Source organism: Artemia sp. Qi Xiang Cuo, chromosome 3 (genome assembly GCF_049724085.1).
Source record: "Artemia sp. Qi Xiang Cuo chromosome 3, ASM4972408v1, whole genome shotgun sequence".
In the NCBI taxonomy this organism is placed as follows: Eukaryota; Metazoa; Arthropoda; class Branchiopoda; order Anostraca; family Artemiidae; genus Artemia; species Artemia sp. Qi Xiang Cuo.
In genome coordinates this window covers 38159160-38179149 of record NC_142796.1, presented here as the reverse complement: position 1 = coordinate 38179149, position 19990 = coordinate 38159160, and the positions used below count along the sequence as shown (strand labels likewise).

The 19990-nt window shown below is 37.4% G+C and overlaps 1 protein-coding gene across 9 annotated transcripts in view; it reads right to left on the bottom strand.

The window, feature by feature from the left end:
• Positions 1-19990, bottom strand: part of kst (spectrin beta chain, non-erythrocytic 5 kst) — a 333164-nt gene that overhangs the window by 127996 nt on the left and 185178 nt on the right. For all 9 annotated transcript variants that reach the window (XM_089085798.1, XM_089085799.1, XM_089085797.1 and 6 more), the window contains 3 exons: positions 18516-18643; positions 15084-15324; positions 9894-10033 (listed from right to left, as the gene is read on the bottom strand). In XM_089085798.1, coding sequence (XP_088941924.1) covers positions 9894-10033; positions 15084-15324; positions 18516-18643 — 509 coding nt within the window. The remainder of the gene's footprint in view (positions 1-9893; positions 10034-15083; positions 15325-18515; positions 18644-19990) is intronic.

The window sequence follows — 19990 nt, the reverse complement described above, 5'->3', positions numbered from 1 at the left end:
TTTTTTTTTTGTTTTTTTTTTGGGGGGGGGGGTACAAGAAAACTTCAAAAAGCAGTTTATAACATTTTTGGTACGTTTTTACGAGTAAGACAAAAATATCGGGGAGGGGGTGGATCAAACCCGGCAACTCCTCCCACTTGGATACGGCTTTGGGCATTCATAAAATTTGTTTGTTTTTTTTGTCGAAAAGCGTGACCTTGAAGGGACTCTGGCATAAAATGTCCAATATCGTCTATGTTTGGCTCCTTATGAAGTAAACCAATTTTTACGGTACAAAGGTGATTTTGCCTTTTCGAAAACGATTTGAAATTTAAAAAAAATATACCTCTGAAGTGTCTGCAGTCAACCTTTTTTTACCACATTGTTTTAGGTCTGTACTTCTACATCTGTATATTTTTTTAAAGAAATGTTCAGGTTCTGGCGGTCTGGTACGAATATAAATGAAATCTTTTATTTTACAACAATTATTTTTTGTTTTATTTTGCAATAAGAAAGCTATCACCTCACAAAAAGCTAGTCAAAAATGCGCTACAAACTTAACCGACGGGGAAAACAACCTAGAGATTATTGACTTTAAAACAAGCATAAGAGAGAAAAAAACGGGTTTAATTTAAATAAAGCGGTGAAAGAAGCTTAATTCAGTTTAAACCCGTCTTTTATCTCTTTTTTTTGTAAATGGAACAGCAGTGTGAAATTATAGAAATTATTTTCTTTTGTAACGTTTTTTGATCACACTAAAGATGGCTAGCTAACCCGAGTAAACTATATTGTGCAAGCATCCTTGAAGGGAAAAAAACTGGTTATTTGACTATAAAACAAGCCTTTCAGATTTTCAGCTAAACCTGAAAAAATACCAGGTGCCAAAAACTCCTCATTCGTTATTTCTTTTTTTTAAATCTCACTTCAAAGTATTATAAGAAAGCCGTCGGCTCAATACATCGTAGTAAAATTTCCATACACCGTAGTTGTCAAACCTACAAGCTAAAAAAGAATGAATTACATTGGATGGCTTTGGTCTGCCCTATATTTTACTTTGAACCAATAAACCACGCCGATAAAAACATATAGGAAATGATAGAGTTGCAAAAAGCGCCGCAATAACGGAATAATTTGGATGGAGCCGATCTAAATATGTCTTAACGTAAACGTTAATGTTGTCATCTTTAATACTTTTTTTGTACAGAACAACTGTTAGTTAATAACAGCCAGAAAACCAACACACTTTTTTCCAATCTACTGGTAAAATTCATGAAGCGCCGCAACAAAACCAAGACTGAAATACCGCAGCAAAAACCAGTGTGCTAACTCTGTTTACCCTTTCACTGTAATGCTTTTTTTATAGTAAAAGGGAAAACAGAGAGCAAACACAGAGGTTTTTGTTACGGTATCTCAGTTGTGGTTTGGTACTTCGCGTATTTTACCAGTAGATTGGAACAAAGTTTTTTTTTTTGTGTGTGTGTGTGTTTATGTATATTGAAAAAAAAAATATGTTTATGTATATTATCATGGTTTCAAGAATATTATAAAATCTAGGGATTCATATAGATATTACCAATAAGGAACAAAGAGAATCAGAGGGAAATAAAAATTAAAAAGTCGTCGAAGTGGAAGAAAATATTTATATTTTACTTTCAATTCCTTAACTTTCCCTTCCTTAGAATTAAATGTACGATGGAAGCTCCATCTTTGGAACCAGAGGCTCTAGGCTTAAATTACTCCCTGGTAATGATACATTTAATAGCTGATGGTTTTTGTGTAAAACCGTTTTGAAAATATAACATGCTTTATTCTTCCATTAGCATCAATGATTAAAACGAATAGAAGATTAAATCTATTGCTGATGATAATCCATATTTCCATAGTAGGCCCAAAAAGATCTTTGAAAAACTATTCAACATGAAAAAAATTCTTATGTGGATTTGAAAGTAATATAATAACAAGGGATTGCCTTTTTTCAAAGATTATAGTATATGTTCCCTCCGAGATAAGCGATTTTGCGACAATCTTACAGATGTAACTTGCACCAAAATGAAAAGATACTCATATCTTTGCATTAGTTACAGATCTACCCATCCAGTGAGCCAGAATTATGATATTACTCATACCTTCTTGAAGAGAAGGATCTAAACTTGCTTAAGAATAGAGACATTTTTTGACGATTTTCGACAATTTTCATCGCATTTTTAAGCCATGTGCATCAAACTTAAAAATTTAGTTGGTTAGATGGATAGATTCAAAGAACTGAGTCTCATCCCTAAAATAAGTCTCAAATTTCAGCCCCAAGAAAGATGGATGGATGCGATTTAAAGAACTGAGTCTCATCCCTAAAATGATTCTCAAATTTCAGCCCACAGTAAGATGGAGGGATGCGATTTAAAGACTTGAGTCTCTTCCCTCAAATAAGTCTTAAATTTCAGCCCCAAGGAAGATGGATGGATTCGATTTAAAGAACTGAGTCTCATCCCTAAAATGAGTCTCAAATTTCAGCCCTAAGGAAGATGGATGGATTGAATGAACTGAGTCTCATCCCTAAAATAAGTCTCAAATTTCAGCCCCAAGAAAGATGGATGGATGCGATTTAAAGAACTGAGTCTCATCCCTAAAATGAGTCTCAAATTTCAGCCCACAGGAAGAAGGATGGATGCGATTTAAAGAATTGAGTCTCATCCCTAAAATGAGTCTCAAATTCCCCCAGTGAGATGGATGGATGCGATATAAAGAACAGAGTCTCATCCCTAAAATAATCCTCAATTTTCATCCCAATGGTAGATTTATGGTTTCGATTTAAAGAACTGAGTCTCTTCCCTAAAATGAGCCTCAATTAACAGCCCCAAATAAGATAGCTGGATGCGATTTATTGACATGTGTCTCGTCACTAAAATGAGTCTCAATTGTCAGCCCCGAGGAAGAAGGATGGATGCGATTTAAAGAACTGAGTCTCATCCCTAAAATGAGTCTCAATTTTCAGCCCTAAGCTAGAAGGATGGATTCGATTTAAAGAATTGAGTCTCATCACTAAAATAAGTCTCAAATTTCAGCCCACAGGAAGAAGGATGGATGCGATTTAAAGAATTGAGTCTCATCCCTAAAATAAGTCTCAAATTTAAGCCCCAAGATAGAAGGATGGATTCGATTTAAAGAACTGAGCCTCGTCCCTAAAATGAGTCTCAAATTTCAGCCCTAAGCTAGAAGGATGGATTCTATATAAAGAATTGAGCCTCATCCCTAAAATGAGTCTCAAATTTCAGCCCACAGGAAGAAGGATGGATGCGATTTAAAGAATTGAGTCTCATCCCTAAAATGAGTCTCAAATTTCAGCCCCAAGGAAGATGGATGGATGCGATTTAAAGAACTGAGCCTCATCCCTAAAATGAGTCTCAAATTTCAGCCCTAAGCTAGATGGATGGATGCGATTTAAAGAACTGAGTCTCGTCCCTAAAATGAGTCTCAAATTTCAGCCCTAAGCTAGATGGATGGATGCGATTTAAAGAACTGAGTCTCGTCCCTAAAATGAGTCTCAAATTTCAGCCCCCAGGTAGATGGATGGATGCGATTTAAAGAACTGAGTCTCATCCCTAAAATTATTCTCAATTTTCAGCCCCAAGCTAGATGGATGGATGCGATTTAAAGAAATGAGACTCATCCCTAAAATGAGTCTCAATTTTCAGCCCACAGGAAGATGGATGGATGCGATTTAAAGAACTGAGTCTCATCCCTAAAATGAGTCTCAAATTTCAGCCCCAAGGAAGATGGATGGATGCGATTTAAAGAATTGAGTCTCATCCCTAAAATAAGTCTCAAATTTCAGCCCACATGAATATGGATTGATTCGATTTAAAGAATTGAGTCTCGTCACTAAAATGATTCTAAAATTTCAGCCCCAAGATAGAAGGATGGAGGCGATTTAAAGAACTGAGCCTCATCCCTAAAATGAGTCTCAAATTTCAGCCCCCAGGACGATGGATGGAGGGGATTTAAAGAATTGAGTCTCATCCCTAAAATGAGTCTCAAATTTCAGCCCCCAGGTAGATGGATGGATTCGATTTAAAGAACTGAGTCTCGTCCCTAAAATGAGTCTCAAATTTCAGCCCCAAGGTAGATGGATGGATGCGATTTAAAGAACTGAGCCTCATCCCTAAAATAAGTCTCAGATTTCAGCCCCAAGCTAGATGGATGGATTCGATTTAAAGAACTGATTCACATCCCTAAAAAGAGTCTCAAATTTCAGCCCAAAGTGAGAGGGATGGATTTAAAGAACTGAGTCTCATCCCTAAAATGAGTCTCAAATTTCAGCCCCAAGGTAGATGGATGGATGCGATTTAAAGAACTGAGTCTCATCCCTAAAATGAGTCTCAAATTTCAGCCCCAAGTTAGATGGATGGATTTAAAGAACTGAGTCTCATCCCTAAAATGAGTCTCAAATTTCAGCCCCAAGAAAGATGGATGGATTCAATTTAAAGAATTGAGCCTCATCCCTAAAATAAGTCTCAAATTTCAGCCCACAGGAAGAAGGATGGATGCGATTTAAAGAATTGAGTCTCTTCCCTCAAATGAGTCTCAAATTTCAGCCCCAAGATAGATGGATGGATTCGATTTAAAGAACTGAGTCTCATCCCTAAAATGAGTCTCAAATTTCAGCCCACAGGAAGATGGATGGATGCGATTTAAAGAATTGAGTCTCATCCCTAAAATGAGTCTCAAATTTCAGCCCCAAGGTAGATGGATGGATGCGATTTAAAGAACTGAGTCTCATCCCTAAAATAAGTCTCAAATTTCAGCCCTAAGCTAGATGGATGGATTTAAAGAACTGAGTCTCATCCCTAAAATGAGTCTCAAATTTCAGCCCTAAGTTAGATGGATGGATTTAAAGAACTGAGTCTCATCCCTAAAATGAGTCTCAAATTTCAGCCCCAAGGTAGATGGATGGATGCGATTTAAAGAACTGAGTCTCATCCCTAAAATGAGTCTCAAATTTCAGCCCACAGGAAGAAGGATGGATGCGATTTAAAGAATTGAGTCTCATCCCTAAAATGAGTCTCAAATTTCAGCCCCAAGATAGATGGATGGATTCGATTTAAAGAACTGAGTCTCATCCCTAAAATGAGTCTCAAATTTCAGCCCACAGGAAGAAGGATGGATGCGATTTAAAGAATTGAGTCTCATCCCTAAAATAAGTCTCAAATTTCAGCCCCAAGGTAGATGGATGGATTCGATTTAAAGAACTGAGTCTCGTCCCTAAAATGAGTCTCAAATTTCAGCCCCAAGGTAGATGGATGGATGCGATTTAAAGAACTGAGTCTCATCCCTAAAATGAGTCTCACATTTCAGCCCCAAGAAAGATGGATGGATTCGATTTAAAGAACTGAGCCTCATCCCTAAAATGAGTCTCAAATTTCAGCCCACAGGAAGAAGGATGTATTCGATTTAAAGAAATGAGTCTCATCCCTAAAATAAGTCTCAAATTTCAGCCCACAGAACGAAGGATGGATGCGATTTAAAGAATTGAGTCTCATCCCTAAAATGAGTCTCAAATTTCAGCCCAAAGCTAGATGGATGGATGCGATTTAAAGAACTGAGTCACATCCCTAAAAGGAGTCTCAAATTTCAGCCCTAAGTTAGATGGATGGATTTAAAGAACTGAGTCTCATCCCTAAAATAAGTCTCAAATTTCAGCCCCAAGAAAGATGGATGGATTCAATTTAAAGAATTGAGCCTCATCCCTAAAATAAGTCTCAAATTTCAGCCCACAGGAAGAAGGATGGATTCGATTTAAAGAATTGAGTCTCGTCCCTAAAATGAGTCTCAAATTTCAGCCCCAAGAGAGATTGATGGATTCGATTTAAAGAATTGAGTCTCATCCCTAAAATGAGTCTCAAATTTCAGCCCACAGGAAGATGGATGGATGCGATTTAAAGAATTGAGTCTCATCCCTAAAATGAGTCTCAAATTTCAGCCCCAAGGTAGATGGATGGATTCGATTTAAAGAACTGAGTCTCGTCCCTAAAATGAGTCTCAAATTTCAGCCCCAAGTTAGATGGATGGATGCGATTTAAATAACTGAGTCTCATCCCTAAAATGAGCCTCAAATTTCAGCCCCAAGGTAGATGGATGGATTCGATTTAAAAGAACTGAGTCTCGTCCCTAAAATGAGTCTCATCCCTAAAATTAGTCTCAAATTTCAGCCCCAAGGTAGATGGATGGATGCTATTTAAAGACCTGAGTCTCGTCACTAAAATGAGTCTCAATTTTCAGCCTTCAGCAAGATGGATGGATTCGATTTAAAGAACTGAGTCTCATCCCTCAAATGAGTCTCAAATTGCAGCCCCAAGGTAGATGGATGGATTCGATTTAAAGAACTGAGTCTCATCCCTAAAATGAGTATCAAATTTCAGCCCCAAGGTAGATGGATGGATGCGATTTAAAGAACTGAGTCTCATCCCTAAAATGAGTCTCAATTTTCAACCCACAGTAAGAAGGATGGATTCGATTTTAAGAACTGAGTCTCATCACTAAAATGAGTCTCAACTTTCAGCCCTCAGGAAGATGGATGTATGCGATATCAAGAATTGAGTCTCATCCCTAAAATAAGTCTCAAATTTCAGCCCCCAGGACGATGGATGGATGAGATTTCAAGAACTGAGTCTCATCACTAAAATGAGTCTCAAATTGCAGCCCACAGGAAGATGGATGGATGCGATTTAAAGACCTGAGTCTCATCCCTAAAATGAGTCTCAAATTTCAGCCCCAAGGTAGATGGATGGATGCGATTTAAAGAACTGAGTCTCATCCCTAAAATGAGTCTCAAATTTCAGCCCACAGGGAGATGGATGGATGCGATTCAAAGAACTGAGTCTCATCCCTAAAATGAGTCTCAAATTTCGGACCCAAGGTAGATGGATAGATTCGATTTAAAAAACTGAGTCTCATCCCTAAAATAAGCATCAAATTTCAGCCCACAGGAAGATGGATGGATGCGATTTAAAGAACTGAGTCTCATCCCTAAAATGAGTCTCAAATTTCAGACCGAAGAAAGTTGGATTGATTCGATTTAAAGAAATGAGCCTCATCACTAAATTTATCCTCAATTTTCAGCACCAAGTTAGAAGGATGGTATCAAGTTAAAGAACTGAGTCTCATCCCTAAAATAAGCCTCAAATTTCAGCCCCCAGGAAGATGGATGGATGCGATTTAAAAAACTGAGTCTCATCCCTAAAATGAGCCTCAAATTTCAGCCCACAGGAAGATGGATGGATGCGATTTAAAGAACTGAGTCTCATCCCTAAAATGAGTCTCAAATTTCAGCCCCAAGGTAGATAGATGGATTCGATTTAAAGAACTGAGTCTCGTCCCTAAAATGAGTCTCAAATTTCAGCCCCAAGGAAGAAGGCTGGATGCTATTTAAAAAACTGAGTCTCATCCCTAAAATAATTCTCAATTTACAGCCCAAAGGAAGAAGGATGGATGCGATTTTAAGAAATGAGTTTCTTCCCTAAAATAAGTCTCAAATTCCAGCCCCCAGGTAGATGGATGGATGCGATTTAAAGAACTGAGTCCCATCCCCAAAATGAGTCTCAAATTTCAGCAACAAGGTAGATGGATGGATGGAATTTAAAGAACTGAGTCTCATCCCGAAAATTAGTCTCAAATTTCAGCCCCAAGGTAGATGGATGGATTCTATTTAAAGACCTGAGTCTCGTCCCTAAAATGAGTCTCAAATTTCAGCCTCAAGGTAGATGGATGGATGCGATTTAAAGAACTGAGTCTCATCCCCAAAATGAGTCTCAAATTTCAGCCCCAAGGTAGATGGATGGATGGAATTTAAAGAACTGAGTCTCATCCCTAAAATGAGTCTCAAATTTCAGCCCCAAGGTAGATTGATGGATGCTATTTAAAGAACTGAGTCCCGTCCCTAAAATGAGTCTCAATTTTCAGCCACAAGAAAGATGGATGGATGCTATTTAAAGAACTGAGCCTCATCCCTAAAATCATTCTCAAATTTCAGCCCCAAGGTAGATGGATGGATGCGATTTAAAGAACTGAGTCTCATCCCTAAAATGAGTCTCAAATTTCAGCCCCAAGGTAGATGGATGGATGGGATTTAAAGAACTGAGTCTCATCCCTAAAATGAGTCTCAAATTTCAGCCCCAAGGTAGATGGATGGATGCGATTTAAAGAACTGAGTCTCATCCCTAAAATGAGTCTCAAATTTCAGCCCCAAGTTAGATGGATGGATGCGATTTAAAGAACTGAGTCTCATCCCTAAAATGAGTCTCAAATTTCAGCCCCAAGGTAGATGGATGGATGCGATTTAAAGAACTGAGTCTCGTCCCTAAAATGAGTCTCAAATTTCAGGCCTAAGGTAGATTGATGGATTTTAATACCTGAGTCTCGTCACTAAAATGAGTCTCATATTGCAGACCACAGGAAGATGGATTGATTTGATTTAATAAAGTGAGACTCATCCCTAAAATGAGCCTCAATTTTCAGCCCAAAGGAAGAAGGATGGATGCGATTTAAAGAACTGAGTCTCATCCCTAAAATGAGTCTCAAATTTCAGCCCCAAGTTAGATGGATGGATGCGATTTAAAGAACTGAGTCTCATCCCTAAAATGAGTCTCAAATTTCAGCCCCAAGGTAGATGGATGGATGCGATTCATAGAAGTGAGTCTCATCTCTAAAATGAGACTCAAATTTCAGCCCAAGGTAGATGGATGGATGCGATTTAAAGAACTGAGTCTCATCCCTAAAATGAGTCTCAAATTTCAGCCCCAAGGTAGATGGATGGATGCGATTTACAGAACTGAGTCTCATCCCTAAAATGAGTCTCAAATTTCAGCCCCAAGGTAGATGGATGGATGCGATTCACAGAACTGAGTATCATCCCTAAAATGAGTCTCAAATTTCAGCCCCAAGGTAGATGGATGGATGCGATTTAAAGAACTGAGTCTCATCCGTAAAATGAGTCTCAAATTTCAGCCCCAAAGTAGATGAATGGATGCGATTTAAAGAACCGAGTCTCATCACTTAAATCAGTCTTAAATCTCCTCCTTAAGGTAGACGGATGGATGAGATCCAGAGTTGAATCTCAGCCCTAAAATGATAGCAAGATCTTTATCTTCCGTTGACATATTGACCACAGAAGAGCACAAAAATAAAATAGTTAAACTTGTACGGGAATATAAACCTTATATAAAAAAAAAGCATTTTCAAAAAATGTTGAAAGGGAATTAAAGAGAGATTTTGAAACCCAAAAGTAACAGAAATTAATGCATTTGATAAGCCAAACTTTTAACGGAAAGAAATTTAAGAAAAAACTTAGAATTAATGAAATTTAGCGGTTTTCACATTTTGCTAGTCTTATAATAAAAGTTTATTCTTTAAGAAAGAAAAATGATTGGACAGCTTTCCAAGTTAACAAAAGCCCAGTAAACTGAAATTCTACCCGATTGTTTACTGACAAAGAGCTTTCCACGGCCATTCCTTGGAAACTTGAAGAGAGAAACCAAGGCAGGGAGGGGGAGGGCTTGTGACGGTTGCCTCTGAAGCTTTCACTAAGATGAGCGGAGGTTCCCCCTTCTAATCACATTTGATTTTCTTTTTCATCCTATAAAAATTGACATTTCCAAACTATAAGAAGCAGTCAAAGCAAAACTCGACTGCAGTTATAAAGAACAACAGTTCAGAAATAAGGTCGTTGAATCCTCATGCTCTGCGGCAGAAAAATCTCAGCTCCGGGTTTTATGTTTAGAATAGCAAATATCCCCTCCCCCAATCCAGCCTTGTCTAGGTAAGAGAAAATTAAAACTGCTGAAAAAAGATGATAAGTAATTTTTTTTTCGTAAACAGTTTTTTTAATTAACCAAAGAATGGAGACTAATTGAATTAGCACTTACTAGTTGCTTTCGAAATGCTCAGCCTTGATGAGTTTGGTAGCTTTTTCAGAGAAAGCTTTGATTTTCTCATCTTGAGCAGTGAGAATACTCTCAAAATCATCATGGCGCTTTATTAAAGCCTCAACCTCATCCAAAGAATTCTGAAATGAGAAAAAAAACACTAATAATGATAAAACAATAGAGAAACGATACACTGGACCTTATAGGGGCCAGAGAGAATTTCAAGCCCCAATTTTAGATAGAGACGACTTTATAAAAATAAGTTTTGAAAGCATACGGCCAAGGAAGTGCCTAAATCAGAAGCTTTAAAGATTTTGCCCCAACATTCCCTTTCCGAAAAAACATAAAACCGCGGCAAACCATAAGGACTGTCAGAAATAAAAACACGTTAATGACATGCCGTAGAGTCATCTTTCAACGTATTTTCATCTTTCACTTGATTTATTCCACCTGTGATTTAAAATTAAGACGGAAACATAGGCTTCTGAATTTTCGATAAACAAATCAACCTTTTTATAAGTTATTCTACTAAAGCAGTAAGCCATTATAGGGCTTTTTTTTCCATTCTTCATTCGTTTTGAACAGCCGATATATAACAAATTGATATAAGCAAAATGACATAAGCATTATATTGGTCTAATGTTTAATACAGCTCAAAATAATGGAAAATAATTAAATGCATTCTAGTACGGGACTTCTTTGCTTCGTTTTTAAATGTAGGATATCTAGAATGGGAGTCTCTAATCCTTTCTGGGCAGGGAGTATTGAAAAACCACAATTCTCCTGTTTAAGATGGTCTGCCTCCAGAACTATACAAAGCTGCTCATAAGATTCCCGCTGCTCAATTCAAACCGCTGCTTGATCAAATTTGGACCAAAAAGAATTTATTGAAGGACTGGGAAAGTTTCAGTTCTTCTCCCTCCTTTCAAAAAGGGTGACAAGTCAGAATGTTAGAACTACCGTGGAATCACTCTCGCTGATATTGCAGCAAAGTTTTTTGCCATTCTTCTCCTCAATAGATTTAAACAGGCCCGAGAAGAGAAAATGATGAAAGAACAAGTTGGCTTTCGAACCGGGGGTTTTTGTACCGAGCAAATTTTTATCGTTAGGTCGCTGTTATAGCAGTGCCATAGATAAGGTTTTCCGCAGATCTTTATCTTCAAGTTCAAGATCCAGGTTCTCTGGCATATCCTACAAAAGTATGGAATGCCATCGGATTTTGTAGAGCTTTTGAAAGCATACTATGAGGACACGCAATTGAGGATACGGGCTTATGGTCAAAAGTATGAAAATCTTTGTACACTCAGGAGTAAAACAAGGCGACGTCCAATCCCCCATCTTTTTCAATTATGTAATTGCCTGGGTTATGGAGAGAGCTGTCAGCACATACGAAGGAGTAACTGTCAGTGTTCAGGTCAATGACTTAGACTATGGTGATGATATTGCCCTCGCAGAGGATGACTTACTGAAAGCCAAAATGATAATAGACAAAGTTGCGTACTACACTGCAATGGTCGGATTAAGAATTCACCACAGAGAACAAAGACCAAAGTGATGAGTGCCAGTTCCCAGAGTCCCAGTTGTATGTCCCTAGACGGCAACTGGAATCAGAAAGGTAGAGAATTTTCCTACTTCGGATCCCTTGAAGATTCGAAGGGGGAACCAGATCAAGATAGTCAAAGGCACATTCGCCTAGCATCTGCCAATTTTTCTCAGATCAATAAATCATTATGGAAGTGTCAAAGCATAAGCTTCACTACGAAAATTATAGTCTACGAGGCGATCTTCAGAAGTACTATCGTATATGGATGCGAAACATGGGTTGTCAAAGCTCAAAATAGTAATAAGCCAGATGTCTTTGAGAACTACTGTCTTCGTCGTATTCTAAGCGTACAGTACTATGAACGAGTATCCAACATGGAGATCTGTGAGCACTGTAAACAACAGTACCCATTCTCGGAAATTGTAAAGACACGACGGCTCGTGTGACTGGGCCATTGTGTGCACCGTGAAGACTAACAATGCTTCTCGAAGTCCGCTATTAAAGCACAGCCACTTGAAAACTGGAAACGTCGAGCTGGAGGCCAGAAGACAGATTTGTGGTCAGTGATGAAAAACGACGTAGAGCCACTTGGAGGCTTCCGCTTCTTTCGTCGGCTCTGAGACAATCTCTTACTGTATCATGTCAAAGCCGTTGCACATGACCGTGCCTCATGGAAAACTTTCTTGGTAAATATTCTAAGCTACAAAATACAAATGTGAAACACTACTATGAATCAAGCACATAGGTAGGGGCGGTTTCAAATCCTTGCCCCCTCTCCCCTAATCAATTTTTCAAAATTTTACCTACTTTCATATAAATTTCCACCTTTCTTTTTATTTATGCTCCACCTGCAAAGTTTCTTTTTGTATGTTTGCCCGCTTGCAAACATAGAAAAAGAAGAGGAATAAGAAAAAAAGAGAAGAAAAAAAATTCAAAAACACGAAGAAAAAAAGTAATTTCTGAGCAATAAGACATACAGGGTATAAACAAAATACGAAATGAAATAATTAAAGGTAATAACAGTAGTGTTTTACTAAGTTGCATATCTTTTCGAATCCAAAATAACCCTCTTCAAATATTTGCTACTAACTTTCGGAGTCTCAATACGTACTTAAAAACAAAAAGAAATAAGTAAAAAAATACGTATATAGCGTCTCTATTGCCAGATAGCAGTTCAATAGCTGAGTATCGAGTTTACGTGCACTCAATTACAAAACAATGACAGTTTTAGGAATAGACATTTCCGTTTTCAGATTCTCAACATTCAATTAAACTTTCATTGATTTTGAACTTTATGGTATTCCTTTATCATAGCAACATAGTTTTAATTTGGGAAAAATTTTCATGTAACAGCGTTTTCAAAATAGTTCTGAAAACCTCCACTGCACCACTAGTTGGCTTTGCAACGTTGAGGCATAGACCCTCTCACAACTTGTCAAACAGTTCGCGGTAACGAACTGTAAGTAGGAGCAACCCAGCTCAATGCTAACCGAAAAATCTAAAAACCGGAATTTTGATACTAATAGATATATCAAAATAATCGGCTTATTATGCTGATTTCAAATATATAAGTTTCATCAAGTTTAGTCTTACCATTAAAGGCTACGAGCCTGAGAAATCTTGCCTGGTTTTCGAAAAAAGGGGAAACACCCCCCCCCCCCCTCTAAAAGGCATTGAATCTTAATGAAAATCATACCATCAGATGCAACGTATCAGAAAACCCTACTTTAGAGGTTTCAAACTCCTATCTGCAAAAATGTAGAATTTTTTATTTTTTGCCAGAAGAAAGATCAGGGATGCATTTTTTTTTCAGGGGTGATCGTATCGACCCAGGGGTCTTATAATATCGTGAGAGGGCTCATTCGAACGGAAATTAGTAGTTCTAGTGCCTTTTTTAAGCGACCAAAAAGACTGGAGAGCAGCTAGGCCCTTTCTCCCACCCCATTTTTCCCAAAATCGTCTGATCAAAATTTTTAGAGAGCCATTTTGTTCATCATAACTGAAAGGCCCAATAACTATGCCTTTAGACATAACATGAACCCCCCCCCCCCACAGCCCCAGGGGATAGGTCTTTAAGTTATAAATTTTCCCCATTGTTTACGCATAGTATTAGTTATTGGAAAATACGTATACATTTTCTATTGGGGGGGGGGGCGAATTTTCTGCTGGGGGGTCCACGGCGGCATTATCCATGGGGAGGGAAGTTTCCAGGGGATAAACTTATCAGAAGAAATTATACACTGGAGAAATTTGCCAGAATTCCTAAACAAAATTCTTTTAATGTCTTGCTTTCTCTTTTCCGTCTCAATTTTACGCGTGGAGTTGTTAAGGGTAATTGTCAGAGGTAAATTCTCACCGGGATTGAATTGTTTAGAGGATATTTTCATGGGGAGGGGGATTTCTCCGTGGAGGTGGGGCTAGATTTCCGGGCGTTATTTAAAAAATGCTCAGAAATTAAATAAAAAAAAAACAAGTTTTTTCAACTGAAAGTAAGGAGCAACATTAAAACTTAAAATGAACAGAAATTATTACTATTATGAAGGGGATTGCCCCCTCCTCAACATCTGCGCTAAAGTTTGAATTTTGTCTCAGTTCTTTAAGAACAACTCCTGAAGCACAAGGGTCGTTTAATTAGAACAATAAGAGGCTTTTTTAAAGTACTAAAAAACTTTAGCGTAAAGAGCGAGGTGTTGCGGAGGTGGAGGCCCCTTCATATACGTAATAATTTCTGTTCGTTTTAAGTTTTAATGTTGCTACTTACTTTCAGTTGACAAAACTTGTTTTTCTTGTTTAATTACATACAAGTCTTCAATCAAGTAAAATATTTCCAAATTTTTGACATGCTGCTGAAGCTTTTAAGTGGGCGAAATGAGTTTTTTTATATATACTGAGTCAGCATCAGATTCACACGCATGACATTAAACTAATTTTTAGTAAAACCTTTAACTTATTTTTCAAGACCTTAGACAATCATGACCATCATTTTCCTTAAATATTGTATCTTAAAGGTCATGTCCAAGCATAGAAACTTAAATTAGCGTTGATCAATATCTGAACACTTAGGAATAGACACGTACTCCTCCACAATTAAATTCATTTGTAAGACTGCTCAAAGACAGTTTGTGACTTTTTTGGGTTGGCAGATTTGCAGGAGGACACCTAGACCTGAGTTAGAATTTAGGGTGGCAACTTTAAAATATGCAACTGACTTGAATATTTATTAACCCAAGTGCTTAAGAGATCCGTATAAAAGTAAATGAAAACTGCACGAAAGTAAACTGAAGCTACGCCAGAAACGAGGGCAATCTTCCCTCCTCCCTGGGTCCTCTACTGTCACTCACCAGGGGGCTCTAGGAAGCACAGTAACCTTTTTTTTTTGGGGGGGGGCATATATATCTATTTACCAGACTTACCAGACGATAGCTGGGCTTCTAAAGTGAATACTTATCTCTTCATTTTTACCTCATTACATTTTATGCTAACTATGCTTTGACAAAACTCTTCAAATCTCAACCAGTTTCTAGCCTGCTTTTCTCCAATCGTGAGCCCGTCCTCTCTACGAATTCAATGTTTTTTTTTTTTTTTTTTTTTTTTTTTTTTTTTTTTTTTTTTTTTTACTCCATTGAAATATAATAGCCTGAACTTACTCCAAGATCAGAGAATTCAAGCAAGGCTTCATGCGAGGAGGATGCCGCATCAATTTGATCAGCTTCTTTGTTAAAGTTTTGCAAGTCCAAAATTTGTTTCAATAAATTGTTCTTCCTCTTCCATTCAGAGCTCATTTTCGCTTGTGTTGCTTGTAGCTCTTTAAGCCTGCTTTCAACTACCTCCTTCCCTGCTTTTGTGGATCTGTTCAAGTTTTGGCCCAAGTCAATTAATTCTTTGAATCTGCAAAAAAGATTTACTATACTAACGGCATGTAGCTTGAGGGCCAACACAGCTGCACACGCTCCTCTTCCACCCCATTTAAAACTTCCTCTTAACCCCTCCCAAAAAGTTCCTATTTCTTTTGAATTCTTTCATACAACCTTTCCCTATTCCCTTCTGGGATGGCCTGCTTTTCGTTTGGTCCTAGACAAATGGCTAAAAAGGCCAGGGATGATCTTTAAAATCGATCAAATCGATAAAATCTACAAAACCTGTACTATCCATCTCAATCTTTTTCTCATTATAGCCCAAGGATATTGGATACAAGCATATTTTTCTTTAGCTTACTTCTTTTAATACGGTTTGTCAAGCAGGTACCCAAAAACTAGCCGTAAATACATATAGAATACAATAGTGTTTAGTCAAAAAATGTCTAAAATAGTTGAAAAAAAACTAAATAATGCAAAGAGCTATAAAAAGAGCAACAAACAATATCCAAAGTGCCAAGTACTACTTCAAGGCCAACACAATAAGATATGAGTAAATTAGCAAGCAATGAATTCAACAGTTAAAAAGACGAGTAAAATACTGCAGAAATAAATCCTGACATCTTTGTGTTGTCAAAGGGAAGTTTTCCTAAATCAAAAGTGTGCTATCAAATTGGTCTAGTAAGCTACTCAGTTGCCAAGTTGTCGTAGTAGGAAGGAAGAATAAAATACATATTTTCGCCGCCCAAATTGTTACTAACTACTTTGTTACTCCTTGTAAATAGGAACAATGGCAACCTCGCACCACTCTTGGCTTACGTGGCCAATTTCCCACACCACAGCCACAAAGGCGCGATACAGTTATGTTACCTCATCCGATCCGACGATAATAAGTTCAGATGTTGCTCCGTCTGGGCCATGGGCTTTTCGTCGCTTCAGTGACTTGATTGAAGACTCAGTTTCTGACTTGAGTGGGGGCAGTGTTCTGAGCTGTTGGCCGGGTATGAGGAGGCGAAGTAGTATTTCAGGATCAGCAGCTATAGAGGGATTGAGTTTATCTTTGAAATATTCTTTACATCTTTCATTTCTTCCGCAGGTGGTAACTGTTAAGCCTTTCTAATCTCTCGTTCTATTCTTCTCTTGAGGAGCTTATATGTATCTCGTATTTTGCGTTCCGATTTATAATAAAATTAACGCTTATCCTCGCATAGCGCAATGTTCTCATCTGTGATCAATGGCTTTTCATTGAAGTTTTCGTCCGCGGACGTCATCCACTGTCTTGATGATTGATGATGTGGCCTGTTTAGTCACAGAGTCTATCTCGATAGCGGTTTTCATGGGAAAATGATTTACCAATATCTCTCGGAATTTCTAAGATAGAAAGGGACTACCTTTTTTCGGGATCCCACAGGAGGTCCATCCGGAATCTTGGGATTTGTGTTGCTTTTGGTAATTTTCTCATTCTTAGCTTCAACTTTGACATTAACAGAGTGTGGTCAGGGTCAAAGTGTGCTCCAGACAGTGCTACTGTGTCTAGTACGGAAGACTTCCAGCGCTTCGATATCAGCACACAGGCAATCATATTCTCGGTTTTACTGTCTGGGAATCTCCAGGTCATTTTACGCTGATGGCGGTGTTTGAACATTGTGTTAGTTACGAATGACTTGTTTTCAAGGCAGAAGTCAACCTATCGTTCTCCTTTTGCAATGAGTTTCCCATGACCAAGAGGCTCCAGTATATCGGACCGACTGACATTATCCGTATCCACTATAGCGCTAAAGTCACCTATGACAATCAGTAATTCTTTCTTATGAATTTGGTCGACCAAACTTTGTAGTATGAAATAGAATTTATCACATTCTTCCTCACTTCTGGCGGAGTCTGGGGCATAGAATTGCTCTTGGCAGCTCCCTTCTGTCGTAAGACAGCTAGTCTTTACGGCCAGACAGCAAGATTGAGGCTCCAGAGAGGTTTTCTTCAATCGCTCGGGGATGTAAGTCTCAGATAGGCCGACAACATCCCAAGTGAACCTTTTTAGTTCTCTAAGGGCAAGATCCAGTTTTTCTGACTTGGAAAGTGCTCGGATGTTCAGCGTGCCACAGTGTAGTGCGGTTTTTGTCGGAACGGAACAGCTGTGTGTTCGTTATATTTTGTATTTTAACATGGTCCCTCTTCCCTAAGAACATACTCTAAAAAGATCACTGAACTTCATTTGAAAAGACGAGTGATGGTTAAAAAAATAGCATTATCATAAACCAAATACCAAGGAGGGGCCCTCCATGGTTTTACCGTAAACAATATAAGGGCTGCAAAATAATTTTCAACAATATTGAACATTTTAATAATTCGTTATATTTTTGTATTTTAACATGGTCCCCCTTCCCTAGAAACGATTAAAATACGTGTCTGAAATGCCATTTTCTAATTTTACAAGACCATATCCTCTGACACGACAATAATACAACTTAAGCCATTCGTGGATATTTCGCTTCAGTTTATTCCATTTTGAAGAATGGTTATTTCTGATATTTAAAAATTCTAAGTAACAATGAAAATACAAGCTAGTAGACAGGAGTAAATACTTATAGTGAGGGATCAAAGAGGATAGGAAACGTATAAAAAAGATAATCTAAGTGCTTTAACATGGAGTTAATAAAAATTACGATTTACAAGGGCCATTAAAAGTGAGGTGTTACCCAGCCATAATTTCCATAAACTAAAATGATCATTATAATTGAAAATTCAAGTTGCTTTTGTATCCAACCTGACATTCTTTTTAAATAAGCAGAATATTTAGTGTTTAAACTATTTTTATTTTTATGAAATAGATAAGCATATCTTAGCATACAGAAGATAGACTAGCTTTTTTGAAATGATGACAAATATACGTATTATGAGTTACCACAGAAAAGCAGTCGCGAGGCTCTCCTTTGGAAGCAGAGGATCTCAGTTCAAGCCACTTTGTAAGAAAGATACACTGTTTAGCTTTTCTAGAAAACGTTTGCATTTTGAAAAAAGTATATTTTTTTATCTTTGCCATTATGTAAAGAAAAGGTAAGAAAAATAAAACTAAATACAACTAATAGTTCTATTTAGATTTTAAGGCATACTTCTTTATCTTGTGAGTAGCACTAGATGGCACTTGCTACCTTTTCCCTCAGAGACAACCTTGAGTTATCTCTCTTACCAGTTTCCTGGAGATCAATCGCGGAAAGGAATACTTACTCATCCTGATGTGCTTTAATATCCACAAATAGCTCTTCGTGTCCTTTTAGCGACTCCTCCGCTGTTGTCACATCTTTAACATTGGGAAGTGTAAACAATGATTCAAGAGTCTGGTCAGCCCAGGCAAGCTAAAGAGCGAAAACTCAAATAAGAAAAGCAAGTACACTGAGAAAGTAAAAGCAAACTTATACAAATAGGACCAGAACACTGAAAAATGTTAAATACTAACACAGAATGGGGTTGGAAAGGGTAATAAAAACAAAATCAACGAAGTTCAAAACTTCATGGGGAGAGTCAAGAGGGAAACTTCAAACCGAGTTTTTGTTGAAAAAGATCATGGGTAGCTGTGTTGATCTCGTACAACTTAGCGCTGCGAAAAGTTGAATGTACAGTACAAAATTGATTTTAGAAAAAAAAACTTAGGAAAAGGAAAAAAAAGAGTTCTTCATAATGTGACCAAGCAAAATTTTTTTTTTCCCCTTTTTTAAGATTTTCTTGAAAGTTCGGCAGTTAAAATCAACATCTTTACCGCGCAAAATGAAAACAAATTCTTTACAAATAGAGCTTTAGAGTAATTACAAGCTTGAAGAAATGAGAATGCATCGAAATTCATAGCAAAATAGTGTATTGTCAATTAAGATCGATCTATTATGTTGACATCCAACTGTTTAGCAAACGTCAGAAATCCACGGAGTAGGGCCAATTACCGCTATTGTTTCTCCTGGCTGAATAACGGTGGTTAATTTTTTTTCCGCTTTGATTTATATGGAATTCATTAATTTACATATATTACAAGAAAATCCTATTACTTACAAGAAAATCTACAGATAACACGAGTGAAAAATAATACAGTGAACAAAAACAGATAATATAGGAAATACAAAGTGTAAATAACAAAGCAAGATGGACACAGCAGCAAAAAATGGAAATAATAAAAAGAAAGGCTTAAACTTTAGACCACGGAAGGGAAAGTGAACCATATACATAAAACGAACAATATAAGGAAACATAACATACACAAAAAATTAAACACAATTGAAACGACAGACAAGCAAAGGGCAATAGGGTTGATTCATTTTGTGAATGTTCTACAGTTTTGTTACTAAGTCTACAGCTTGATTGGGGCCTGTCAGATAAGACGTTGAATCAGTTTTCATGAATATTGTCCAAAAGCAGGATACATAAAGAATATAGGGAATAGCAATAATTAAAAGGGAAAGGTCATTGAAGCGATTTTCATAGTGGCTGTAGAGGAATTTGAAGCAATAATTCTGCGACATATTCGGTTAATCATGGGTAGACATGTCTGATTTCAAGCTATTCAATTTTTCTTAGGCTACTTTGAATTTTTCAGAATTAAATTTTAGTGCGCTCGCTAAGGCAGTGTTTTTTTTTTTGTGGAGCACTTAAATATCTTTGAAAATTTTCCGGCACATCAAGCAAAAAGTAAAGATTACAAACGAAAAAAAAGAGGG